The sequence below is a fragment of the Gadus chalcogrammus genome, chromosome 21 (assembly GCF_026213295.1).
Source record: "Gadus chalcogrammus isolate NIFS_2021 chromosome 21, NIFS_Gcha_1.0, whole genome shotgun sequence".
Classification (NCBI taxonomy): Eukaryota; Metazoa; Chordata; class Actinopteri; order Gadiformes; family Gadidae; genus Gadus; species Gadus chalcogrammus.
In genome coordinates, this window is record NC_079432.1 from 4,974,996 (window position 1) to 4,988,446 (window position 13,451).

The following is a 13,451-nucleotide window of genomic DNA, read 5'->3' on the forward strand; positions in this document are numbered from 1 at the left end:
AGGTGGGATCTCTTTTGATAAGCATTGGCAGACCTTCTGGTTTATTTGTCTATTTTCAGTCTGCCTTTCTTGCCTTTAAATATCTAGAAATACAAGGTGTTGTGTCATTTTCATGGACACCGGCAGTCTAGTGATGGACAAAAGGATCATTATTCCAAATACAATATTATGTACCAAATGTGGAGGTGACTTTTTTATTCTTTAATTTGACGGGTGATAAAAAATGTAATAGGAGTAGTGATGTAATTGTAGGATTACGAATTAAGCCCACACGAATACATTTTTTATTTTAAAGTATTATTATAATGTCATTCTCTGAATATTATAATTGCTTAAGCAGGCAATGACACTCAAGCAATGCATGCATTTAAAACAAAGGAGAGGCGTGTACATGTAAAGCCATACTGAGTTAATATAGTCCTCACCACTAGATGGAAACAACGTACCCCTTCGACCCGAATTATACACACACGGAAGTGGTATCAAATGTGGACCTTCAGGATCTCCGTAGAACAATTTTTGTCGACTGGTGTTTTGATAAATGTATGTTTTGTATGTTGAAGTTAAACAATTCAAGGTAAGCCGTCCACGCGTTATTTAATCTATTGATGGTATCGATCTAGACACTGGTTTCACACGGGTTCGAAGCGAGGAGGTGTTGGTTCTAGTTCAGGTTTGGACAGCAGCAAGCTAACATCTTACCGGTGGGCTAACCACACTGGTGGGGCTGATAATCAACTAAAACCAGATCTCTGGAGAGCGGAATCCAGCCTGCTTTGGACAGCTGACACTATGTTATGCGCGGTTTTTGAATGGCAATATCTCGACTCGAAACTATGCATTTAGAGTGAGTTACTATACTGGTGAAATTACATAGTAACCATGTGTATTATGTATATAGGTCATTTGTTTATACATTTTAAAACTCACCGTGTGTTCTTCTTACTGTAACGTTAGACGAGACCCTGTACATCCCTCACACATGACCCACTGAGAAGCTATATCCAGAGCCATAACTCTGCAGGAGAAACTTGGGGTAAGGGTATTGTCTGCTGCGAGTTTGTTTGCCTTCCTTATACATAGTTTGGCTCAATGCATGTGTTGTTAATTGTCCCTGTTTTAATGGACGTCTTGTTCTTCTAGCTTTCACAAAGTGTGACCCATGCTTTCTGATGAGCTCGACTCCAAACCCGAGGTAAACTCGACGTTACTTTATTAACGTCACAACGATTACTTTTCGCGAGAATCCGTTGAATCCCTCTATGAGCTTTTAAGTACTGTGTAAGTTGTTCTGTAGCTATGAATAATTGGATCCTAGTTCTGATCTGACCCCATTGTTGATCTAAATATAAGCTCCATCCCACATTGTATAGACTCTATAAGTTCATTGTCTATGGAGGAGGTATAGTAGCCTCATTGGTATTCTGCTGTCGGTTTCTTCTCGAGCTTTGCTAGATAAATATAACTCCTGCCACGGATCACAATAATTTACCATAATGTTCTCTGTGGTCTGAACAAATCCTTCAGACCTTTCTGCAGTCGTTTCTGCTCTCTCTTAAGATGTGTGTTTTTCCCATCTCTTTGATCAGCTGCTGGTGCAGTTTGTACAGAACGCGTCCATCCCACTGGTCCAAGGTCTGGAGGACTCAGAATCCAAGCACTGCCTTTCCCTGTTGGCGCCCACTGAGGTCTCTCTGTGTGGCCCACTGGAGCTCACAGGTCAGCAGCCGGTCGTCTCCTCGGGCTAAAGCGCCGCGCTTTAGTCGACTGCTGCTGCTGCTGTTGTCCTGTAGTGCAGGTTCAGCATTCATTTGCTGTATAACTCGACTAAACGTTAAGGCTGCAATGTGCAAGAGTTGCTGTTTCCGTGCCGGCTTCAGTCAAAATTTGGAAGAAGAAAAAGAAAAAAAAAGTGCTCCTCTCATCATCCCCTCCCTCTGAGAGAGAGAGAGAGAGAGAGAGAGAGAGAGAGAGAGAGAGAGAGAGAGAGAGAGAGAGAGAGAGAGAGAGAGAGAGAGAGAGAGAGAGAGAGAGAGAGAGAGAGAGAGAGAGAGAGAGAGAGAGAGAGAGAGAGAGAGAGAGAGAGAGAGAGGCTGAGATTCCTCTATGCTGCTGCAGAGTCTGAGCAATTAACCTAAATCCCCGTAGTTATGTGAGCGTCTACGTGACAGAATGTACTTTAGAGCACATCTCAAACCAATACATTAGCATATTGTGCCACTAACTTTGACGTGCTTCTTTGATGTGATTAAGAGGTTGTTTTCACAATGTTTACTTTTAATTAACACTTGAGTCGTACAAATCTCCTAATTGTGCGACACACGCGGCGGTGTGTTTTAGAAAACTGCACATCGATAAAGTTTGACTCCCTCGACTTGTTGTTGCAGATGGCCGCCTCAGCCACGAACACGTGCGGTCCCCCACGCTGTCCGACTTCGGGGCCGCGTCGGGGCAGGGTCCCCTGGGGGTCCATAGTCCCTTGGGGGTCCGGTCCCACGGCTCCCAGAGTCCCCCTCCCATCCTGCACGAGCTCCAGCAGTCGGACACCCCGTCCTACGTGCTGCTGAACCTCGCTAAAGGTTAGGGCACAGCCGACCGCGCCCGCCAAACATCCCCCTTCAGCTGACAGCGTCAGAGGCTGGGGGGGGGGTTTGAGGTGCAAGACGAGAAGGAGCAGGCTGGGGTTAGGCGACCTTCTCGGTGACTGGCTCAAGCGCACGCACACACACCTCTCTACCACAACGGGTGGGCGGCATGTATCTCAGGAGGAAGAGCGGGGTTGGCTGGTAACTGCAAGGTTGCTAGTTCGATCCCCGGCTTGAGTGTCAAGGTGTGCCTGAGCAAGGCGCCTAACCCTAACTGCTCCTGACGCGCAGGCTGTCGCCCTGTGTGTCTGATGCCGCCGTCGGTGTGCGAATGTGTGAATGAATGGGTGAATGAATGGGTGAATGCTAGGGCAATATTGTAAAGTGCTTTGGGTGGCCTCTGGTTACAAAAAAGCGTCATATAAATTACGGCTGAGCGATTTGGGGTAATAATCTAATTGCGATTATTTTGACCAATATTGCGATGGCGATTTAATGTGCGATTTTTATAATTTATTAAGTTCCTCATGTTGTGTATTATTCACTAAAAAAGTTCAACATAAAAACTGCTCTTTCCTTTAAGCCAGGCCGATTCATTTATATTATAAACTTCTTTATTTAACTATTGAATTGTAAAATAAAAAAAAATGAATCGTACTGATTTCCAGTCAGTAATGGCAACAAATCAATTTTTTTTTTTTTATTCGCAGCCTTTGCGATTTGCATACCGCGTTCTATTACATCGCGATGTCGATTTGAATTCGATGAACCGTTCAGCCCTAATAGAGACGCAGTCCGTTCATCCAGTGGCCTCTAGAACCGTGCTCTGGTTCCAAGGCTTGACACTGATCTCGCTCCCTCCCTCCCTCCCTCCCTCCCTCCCCCCCACCCAGGCCTCTCGGCCTCCTCCGAGCCGCTCATCTTCTCGGCGGACGGGGCGGGCGAGGAGGACGACGAGGGCGTGTCGTCGGGGGACTACGGCATCGACGGCAGCGCCCCCTGGTACCTGCGGGTGCAGGAGCTGGCCCACGACAGCCTGATCGCCGCCACGCGCGCCCAGCTGGCCCGGGACGCCAAGGCCAGCCAGGAGGCCAGGGCCGCCGACGTCTTTCACAGTGAGGACCTTTTGGCCCTTATCTCCTCCGCAGTTTTCCATCGTCACACCCTCTCCCACGTAGTTTTCTATAGAGGGTGGTGTAAGGTTCCCACGGTCCCACCTCCCCAACCTCCCCCTCATCATTTTCTACAGAGGGCAATATTAGGGTCACCTCCTCCCCCTGAAAGATTTCTAGAGATGGCGATATTGGGGTCCCACCCTCTCCCTGGTCGTTTTCTAGAGAGTCTGATATTGGGGTCCAACCCTCCTCCTCATAGTATTCTAGAGAAGGCGATATCGGGGTCCGACCGTCTACCTCGTAGTTTTCTAGAGAGGGCGCTATAACGGTCCCGCCTTCCGCCTGATGGTTTTCTGGAGAAGGCATTATTAAGGTCCCACCCTCTCCCTCGTAGTTTTCTCGAGAAGGTGACGTCCGCGTCCCACCCTCCCCCTCTTGGTCTTCTAGTGGGCGGGTGGGCCATAGTTGGTGTGTCTTTCAGTGAAATTAGGTTTCCTTAACAGTAATGGCTCCTCGTTATCTGGGGTCGGGTCGGGGGGGCAGCAGCTCAAGTAGGGGGCCCCAGACTTCCCTTTTCCCGGGCCACATTGTTCCCCTACCGGTAATGCCCTTAACGGTAATGTTCTCCCACCTCGTTTCCTAGAGGTTTCAATGCCCGAACGTTTTCTAGAGTGGTTGATGCCAGTGTGCCCAAAGCATTAATACTATGCCAGTTTCTCTGTGTTTAATACCCCAGAATCCTGTACTTAGTATGTCATTGTTAAAAAGATGCATTGGTTTCACATCATTGAAGGACATTTGTTTTAACAAGGAAAAAATCTTGAAAGCGTAATTTGACGCGAGTCATTGAGAATCTATTAACGTTAATATTCTGAAGTTAATATTTTACCTTTTTAATTCACTTCAAAGCGGCTGTGTGGTTTCATCCGTCATCCAACTGCAATATAGGACCACTTCAACTAATTGGGATATTAGGGTCCCTCTCTATCCCTTTGAGTTTTCTAGAGAGGGTTATATAAGGTTCACCACTCATTGTTTTCTAGAGGGGGCGATGTAAGGGTCAAACCCTCCTTATAGTCTTCTAGAGAAGGCGGTTTTAGTGTGTCTTTAACTGAAATGAGGTCTCCTTAAAAGTAATGCCTTTAATCGTAATGATCTCCCACATAGTTTCCTAGAGGTGGTGATATTTAAGGGAAATGAGTTGTCTTTCCAATCCCCCAACGTTTTCCAGAGAGATTGATGCCAGTGTGCCCCGAGCGCTAATACTAAGTGAGTTTCTTTGTGTTTCATACCCCAGAGTCCTGGAGTAAGTACGTCATTGTTAAAAAGATGTATTGGTTTCATATCAGTGAAGGACATCGGTTTGAACAAAGAAAAATCATGCAAGTAGCGAAATGGGATGCGCATCACTGAGAATTTATTAACGTTAATATTATGAAGCTATTATCTCACCTCGGATCCACGTGCGTCTTCATCCGTCAGCCAACTGCAACATCGGACCACTCCGGCCTCCGCATAAACGCTGGAACAAAGTTTGTCACGTCTCAGCCCGACCCTCAGTGAGTCCCACTGTGTCGGGTTACAATCTGAAAAGAGCCATAATTGCCCTCCCATTATACTTCATTAGGTTATGCACGGTCCATTTAGCCGCGGGGTGGGGGGTCGCTCGGAGACACATTAACGCCGGAGCTCGTGCCCCTCTCGTCGCACGGAGGAGGCCGACCAAATGCCTTGGCGGCGGGGGGTCCGGGCCAGGTTAAAGCGGGGGACTGATTGCATTCAAATGCGTTATGAGTGTGAGTCACACCCCCCCGGTTCATAGCCGAGCCATCAGACCGGACCCAAGGCCGCTGATTAACCTCCACGCCGCCACAAGGGCCTGCTCCACTCCTCGCCCCTAACACCCGTTCTCTCCGCCTCTCCCCCTCTTCCCCCCCCTCTCTCATTTTCCTCCCTCTCACTCTCCATCTCGTTTTCTCTCTCTCGTCCTCCGGCGTCTTTTTTTTCGTGCGTTCCATCGCTCTATAATTTCTTCCCTTGTTTCCTCTCTCGTTCTCTCCCTATCCCCCCCCCCTCTTTCTCTCTTCCTCTCGTTCTCCCTCCCTCTCTCTCACTTCCCTTCTCACTCCCTCTCCCCCCCCCGTCTGCCCATCTTTCCTCTGTTGCCTAGGCGACCACGCGCACAGCTTCGCGTCGGACGAGGATCAGCGGGAGGCGACGTCGCCCCGCCCCCCGCGCCCGTCGCTCTCCAAGCAGATGCTGCGCTGCTCGTTCGAGGGCTGCTGCCGCACCTTCACCTGGCCCGCGCACCTCAAGTACCACCTCAAGACCCACAGGTGAGGGGCCGCACGTCGGGGGGGGGGGGGGGGTTCAGAGTAGGGCAGCTCAATTATGGTAATTATCATAATTACGATTATTTTGAAATCGGGAATATAAAAAAAAAAAGAATATACAGAAAAGGTACAAATAAAAAAAGGTTTGAAAGTAATGTGCAAATATGAATCCAGCTCTTCTATAAAACACACAAAAAAAAAAATATATATATATATATATATATATATATAAAAAAAAAAAAAACGTTTGAACTCCATTATATTCGTTTGGAGATTGTTCAACCCATAAATCGAAATTGTGTTTTAAAGTTTAATGAATTGCACAGCCCTACTTCAGAGTTCTCCTAGTCTCTGCATAGCCTCCCCCCCCCCCACACCCCTCTTACACAGTTATTGTATGTTGTCCGTCCTGGCACTTAATATACGCTCTTATTTTATGTTGTACGTCCTGACACTTAAAAAAAAAGTACTTAGCATTGTGTAGCATCTTATCCTAGCTATCTCTGTTGTGTACGGGGACAGGGTTAACCTAGCGATTGTGAGTGATTGACACTTGTGTCTTTGAACATCCTTACTGTACGCACAGCGTATATATTGTTTTTCTGACAAATGTACTTATTGTAAGCTTTGGATAAAAAGCGTCTGCTAAATGCGCTAAATGGAAGTTCCTCGTCGCCACCAAGGGTTCCATTGTTACCCGTGATCCCGTGCTGTGAAGCGTGTGTCTTTCCTCTCCCTCTTTATACCGGCTCTCCTCTCTGTACGCAAAGGCTCAGAGGCCCGTATGGAAGTGTGCTTTAAAAAAAAAAAAAACGTCTTATCTTTTCATTAAAATTACTGTGTCGCATCAAATTAAATCGAGAGTGACACGGCTATTTGGAAAGCCATGTTTTATGAAATTGTTTCAGGATTGCTCTTGCAAACCTTCCTGCTTCGGGTTTTCCTGATGTCAGTGTTGATTTTTACAGACGTCGTCGTGATCTTCTGTTAATGCCGCCGAAACGGCAGTATTAACACTTTTCCTGAATAGCTCGAGGTGGGGTAGGTGTTAGCGTACGGATCTGCAGTGTGATGTTGAAAGGAGCTTTGGTATGGATCAGCATTAGGCCTCACCTCGATGCCATTGAAACCCAGGAACAAATGAAACAAGCGCTGTGCCTGAAGTGTTGCACTTGTTCACTCCTTCCCTAATCCCCTAAAAGTGTAACTATCGCACATTATTTAGGTAGCACAGTACCGGCGGTGAGTAAGGGTAATTCTGACACTAATTATGCGCCTTTGTCAGTGTGATGCGTCTTGAGGGCACTAACAAGCTGCCGCGAGTTGGAACCCGATTAAAATAAAAACTGCTCTGCGTCACTGCGATTAAAGTGCAGCTCAGGAGTACACCTCTTCCACGGCAATGTGGGTCTGAAGTACTGCCCTATAGTACTATGGTGGTGTAACCTCCTTCGTGCGCTCATCGTTCAAACGGCACTACACTTAAAACTGCGAAAAACACTTCAATCACCTAAACACTGCGCTACACAGAGCGAACGCGTGACTAACTTCAGACGCAGGGGTTTGGTCAAGGGCTGGATAGGGTTCCACTTCGACTCAACGCGAGTGGGTTCACGGACCCGTTACGTCCTTGCGGACCCCCAAGATACCGCCTCCCCAAAAAAAAAAAAGTTATGCGCCTCCCAAAAAATGTGTACCCTTGCGTCAAGGCTAACGCAGCAGCAAGGGGTGAGAAAGGTCCACTCACTAAAACCCGACGTGGAACCGAAACAGGTTCCCGACTGCGCCGAAGCGTCTGCTCGGTCCTTGCGTTGCGTCGTCGTGGAACCATAATCATTAATCATCCCTTGGTTTCGGACGCAGGGGGGGGTCCACAAGGTCCCACCATGACTGGGGGGGTGGGGGGGGTTGGCGTGGTGTTCATTGGCGCTTTTGTGGTCCCCCCCCCCCCCCGGCCAGGAACGACCGGACGTTCCGGTGCGGCGCGGAGGGCTGTGGGAAGAGCTTCTACGTGCTGCAGCGGCTGCAGGTCCACCAGCGCACCCACAGCGGGGACAAGCCCTTCATCTGCAAGGACTGCGGCAAGAAGTTCAGCACGGCCGGCAACCTGAAGAACCACCGCCGCACGCACACCGGTAGGGGCACGCACTGATTATGTCACGATGTTCAGGAGAATAACGGTAGAAACAGGGTGAGGGTGATGTCACGATGTTCAGGAGAATAACGGTAGAAACAGGGTGAGGGTGATGTCATGATGTTTAGGAGAATAACGGCAGAAACAGGGTGAGGGTGATGTCATGATGTTTAGGAGAATAACGGTAGAAACAGGGTGAGGGTGATGTCATGATGTTTAGGAGAATAACGGTAGAAACAGGGTGAGGGTGATGTCATGATGTTTAGGAGAATAACGGCAGAAACAGGGTGAGGGTGAGGTCATGATGTTTATTAGAATTATAGTAGGAACACGTTGATGATTATATGATATTTATAAGAATTATAGTGGGAACACATTGAAGATGAGGTCGTGATGTTTATAAGAATTATAGTATGAAAACATTGATTATATGATGTTTATAAGAATTATAGTGGGAACACATTGAAGATGATGTCATGATGTTTATTAGAATTATAGTGGGAACACATTGAAGATGATGTCATGATGTTTATAAGAATTATCGTAGGAACACCTTGATGATTATATGATGTTTATAAGAATTATAGTGGGAACACATTGAAGATGATATCATGATGTTTATGAGAATTATAGTAGGAACACCGTGATGATGTTTAGAAGACTCATAGTGGGAACGCTCCAGATGATGATGTGATGGTGAGGCTGTTTAAGAGGATGATTGTAAGGACACATTGATCATGAGGTCATATGACTTCACAATGATGCTCATAGATATCGACAAGAGTACAACACAATAATGATCGTGTTGACAGTTATACATTTTAATTGTTGATGACGATGCATTATATGAATAATAGAACGATTATAATAAGGATCTGATCATGATAATAATAATAATGATGATAATTCATATCACGGAACAATCGAACGATTTGATGTTTCTGTCACACACGGGCTACATCGCCTGCCTCTCTCGGGCCATCCCATAATACTCCACGTAGGGTGAAAGTGATGTCTACTACACCCCTGATTTCACAGGCGATGATCTTACCGCTGCGTTCCGTGTCCCAATGAGCCTTTCATCATTGTTTTTAGGACCCCCTCCTCCGTCGTATAGTGGACACAATCCCACCGCAGTCGGAGCGGTTCAGCCAAGTGGCTCCTCTCCAGAGCTTTAGAACGCTTCTTTATCGGGTTCCAGGCAGATGTAACGGGGCCGGGCTGGGCCGCGCGCGTCGGTCGGGCGGCCATTAAAACTATAAAAGTTGTTTGTGCAAGCGGTGCAACTCTGCCTAAATCAGCACATTCCCTCCCCAAAAGACACCTCCCACGTTCATGTAAATGTTGGGATCTGGTGGGGGGGGGGGGGGGTGGTGTTGAAGGAAGGGAAAGCAAACAAACGTGTGTGTGTGTGTGTCTCTCTTCTTTTGTGTGTGCGTGTGTGAATGTGTGTCTCTCTGCGTGTGTTTTTCTCTCTGCGTGTGTGTGTGTGTGTCTCTCTGCACGTGTGTGTGTGTGCTTGTGGCTGTTTGTGCGTGTCTCTGTCTGTGTCTGTGTTTGTGTCTCTTTGTGTGTGTGTGTGTGTGTGTGTGTGTGTGTGTGTGTGTGTGTGTGTGTGTGTGTGTGTGTGTGTGTGTGTGTGTGTGTGTGTGTGTGTGTGTGTGTGTGTGTGTGTGTGTGTGTGTGTGTGTGTGTGTGTGTGTGTGTTCCTGGTGGGCGGCGGGCTGTCAGGGGAGAAGCCGTTCCTGTGTGAAGCAGATGGCTGCGGGCGGTCCTTCGCCGAGTACTCCAGCCTCCGGAAGCATATGCTCGTGCACTCAGGTGAGCGACGTCCGGGGCGCCACCAACCCAAACACTCAGACGGCCTCCTCGTTACCACGCCGTCCAGCCCTCATCGTGTGTGTGTGTGTGTGCACCAGGTGAGAAGCCCCATCAGTGTGGGATCTGTGGGAAGATGTTCTCCCAGTCGGGGAGCCGGAACGTCCACATGCGGAAGAGACACGGCGAAGAAGGGCCCCCCTGTGAAGGAACGGAAACAGGTCTGCCTCCCCCCCCTCAGTCTCTCTCTCACCCCCCCCCCCCCCCCTCCGTGTTGAGTCGTCTCTCTCTCCCGATCTCTTCCTCAGCTTCTGCCTCTCACTCTTTGCTCTCCCTCCCTCCATCTCTCCCTTCCCTCCCCATCTCTCTTTCTCACTATCTAGCTCTCTCCCTCCCTTCCTCCCCCGTTTCTCTCTCGCCGTATCCTCCCACCCCATTTCTCTCTCTCTCTCTCTCTCTCTCTCTCTCTCTCTCTCTCTCTCTCTCTCTCTCTCTCTCTCTCTCTCTCTCTCTCTCTCTCTCTCTCTCTCTCTCTCTCTCTCTCTCTCTCTCTCTCTCTCTCTCTCTCTCTCTCTCTCTCTCTCTCTCTCTCTACCCTCCCACCCTCTGTCTCTCTCCCTCCCTCATGGCTTCTCCCCTGCCATTGCTTTCTGTTATCTAGTTATCTATCCTCTTCTCTGTTCAGAGGATTAATTAGGAGGCAAACAGGATTCATAGGGCTCACACATACACGTGTAGATACGGCACTTTTGATTGGTATTGCTTGGACTCTACACATGTGAAATCAGAGATTCAGAGACAAAAGTTTTTTGTGGAATAACTCGCACACAATATGTGCTAACCTCAATCTTCTAATGTAATATTTTTTTTATTTGACACGGTGATGTTATACACAGACTGCGCCAAAAATGAAATCAATTTCATTTTGAAGTTTTACAATAATTGGAACGATTCCACAACCTCTCCAGCTGTAAAGTAAACAAACCAAGCCTTCAGGCTAGTTCATTATCCAAGGATCAAATCACACTTTCCATCAGGCTTCACACGGCGAAGCATCAAACAAACCTAATCCACACCTTTCGCCTGCTATCTTTAACCTGCCGATCGCCTGTTCTCTATCTCGCCACATCTGTGCTCGTTCCTTCTAATGGTGAAGGTCACATCCGAGTCTCAACCCTCGGCTGCTCCCGTTCCTTTTACGATTCGCACTTTGGTGGTTCAGAAGTGTTCCTCTGCCACCCGAGTGACCTTTCCCGCCTGCGCTCGCAGGAAGCTACAAATGTAGGAAGGGTGTACCTCTTGACGGCTCCGTCTGCTACGGCGAGGGACATAATCGAGCCGTGTGTGTGCGTGTGCGCGTGCGTGTGTTCGACAGGCGAGGCGCTGACCCACAGTAGCCTGCTGGAGGCTGACAGCGAGACCAGCAACGGCATGGTCACCATGACGACGGCGACGCCGGGGAACCTCCATCACCACGCCATGCTGAGAGCTCAAGGTATCTAGGCGGGGGGGGGGGTTGTGCGCACCTTACTCGTGTCTGGTAGCGTAGACCGTAGTGCACCTAAGCCGTGATATAACGCAGTCTTTCATGACGGTGTTATTCCTGGGAGCGAGTCAAAACTCTGTCCTTTCTTAAGGGTTATGATTTTTTCCCCGTCCCGTCTTTAAAAGTTATTAAAAGGAAGAAGTAGAAATAAAATAAAAACCTCCTCCTTCTCCTGCCGGATGGCTTGGCTGTGACCGTTGCAGTGATTGCCTCCACTGATGGACCCCTCAGAGGTCGTTCCTGGCTGTCGACGGTCCACTGCGTGCCGCCAGCCCGAGTGTATATTTGTCCGGTTCCCCGCTCTGCTGTTTGCTTCTGCTCCGCCGTAAATCCTGAGATCCTTCACTTGGTCGTTTTATAGGCAATTTTTATGGCGCGATTGCCGCTCTAAGATTCACGCACCGGAAAATTGGGGATCAGATGGTGACCGTGTCATCATATCTGAATACGCGGCATCACAGCAGGTGTACTGCTGTGATGGATCCATAGACCTGTTGTATTAATACATTTATTTGCATAATACCGGGGATTACCTTGGGGGAGAGGACACACACACAGACACAGACACTTATTCCATCCCCCTTCTCTTCCAGGCTCCGCAGACTCCGTGGTGGTTCTGACCCAACCACATGACTTGGTGACCATGACAACGGCGGGGCATCCATACCCCGAAGATGTGGTCGCGTTGCTATAGATAGTGGGGACGGGCTCTTTCTTCGTTATTTTTCTATCCTCGAGAATTCCCCTAACGGTTTACCGCCCACTTGTCTTTGCAAACAGGACTGGACTAAATGAATAAATCTATATTTTTTGTAAATATGCTAAATAACTCATGGCTGTAGATATTTGTAACTCACCTGACCTGGTGGTGTTTTTTTGGTTGTTGTTTTTTGGTGCAAAGGAAGAAGTGTGAATGCAAGAAGTTTATACAACCGATTTTTCCTCAAGTTCAGATTTTTGTTTTTCTTCAAAGACTCCCCAAAGATAGACTGGACACGGATGTAGTAGCCATGACTGCTCTTTATGAGGACTCTGTCGTGCTCGTTGGACATTTTCAGTACACAGAGGTCCACTGAACCAATGTTTTTTATTTTTTACAACAACAACTTTAAATGACCCCAGCATCATTGCTCCGGAACGACTTTCAATAAAGGGGTATCTGTTGCAAAAGAATGGCACCCGTTTAAAAACCAACCTCTATATGCCAAGCTCCGACGTGACATTTCAGAAAAGGTGACGAGATTATCTGGTGGAAATGAATTACGTTTTGCTCTTTGAAAGGAATATCTGATTCAATACCGTTTTCAGATTGCATCTGCCCTCAGACAACGTTTAGTCGCTTTAGCGGGTGAAACAAATGGAATCAGTGCTTTTTCTAATTTACATAATGATAAAAGTGTGTCGCCAGACACTTCCGATTTCTTTCTCCACTCTTTAACTTAAATACAATGCTACAAACTAAAAAAGACACACATTATGGTAATCACCATCGGATTCTAGCATGGAAAAACATGTAAAAAAAAAGACTAGCTCAGATTCCTTTGGCAGTAGAGCGGGACAAAGGGGAGGGGGGGGGGGAGGAGGGGGGGGGGGGGGTCTCGTGGACAGCGGCGTGTACGGTGTGAGGCAGGGGGGGGAGCCCATCACATGCGGGGCAACAGGTCCTGCATTTACCGCTCGATATGTTAACGCACACGAGTCATTTCTGGTAAAAGCCATTAAGGAACACTCTGGAGGTTGGTAACGCCACTTAGGAAATAAAATGAAGCAAAGCACAGACGTCTGGACAGTCGACCACCACCACTCGTACTCCTGTACATTAGTTACCAAACACCACCGCCGGCTCAAGAGGCTGGGGGTGGGCGGTGGGGGGGGGGGGGGGGGGGGGGAGTGGGAGGTAGGGGGTGGGGAGAGGAGAGG

General features: G+C 48.1%; 1 protein-coding gene across 2 annotated transcripts; it reads left to right on the top strand.

The window, feature by feature from the left end:
- The first annotated feature begins 426 nt into the window (after positions 1-426).
- On the top strand, positions 427-13,090 carry znf410 (zinc finger protein 410). 2 transcript variants are annotated; one of them, XM_056581170.1, is made up of 12 exons: positions 427-577; positions 958-1,036; positions 1,144-1,195; positions 1,590-1,719; positions 2,388-2,579; positions 3,479-3,700; positions 5,871-6,036; positions 7,993-8,168; positions 9,899-9,988; positions 10,087-10,206; positions 11,361-11,480; positions 12,125-13,090. In XM_056581170.1, the coding sequence occupies exons 3-12, from the start codon at positions 1,163-1,165 to the stop codon at positions 12,223-12,225; spliced, it is 1,350 nt and encodes a 449-aa protein (XP_056437145.1). In that variant the 5' UTR covers positions 427-577; positions 958-1,036; positions 1,144-1,162; the 3' UTR covers positions 12,226-13,090. The 2 variants fall into 2 exon arrangements, with proteins under 2 accessions (XP_056437145.1, XP_056437146.1); XM_056581171.1 differs by having other exon boundaries at positions 571-847.
- Positions 13,091-13,451: the final 361 nt, after the last annotated feature.

Bases quoted from the DNA above. Each gene is read 5' to 3' on its own strand.
- znf410 (XM_056581170.1), top strand. From the start codon at position 1,163: ATGCTTTCTGATGAGCTCGACTCCAAACCCGAG. The intron at 3,701-5,870 runs GTGAGGACCTTT...TCTGTTGCCTAG, and splicing joins GGCCGCCGACGTCTTTCACA to GCGACCACGCGCACAGCTTC. The intron at 11,481-12,124 runs GTATCTAGGCGG...CTTCTCTTCCAG, and splicing joins CGCCATGCTGAGAGCTCAAG to GCTCCGCAGACTCCGTGGTG.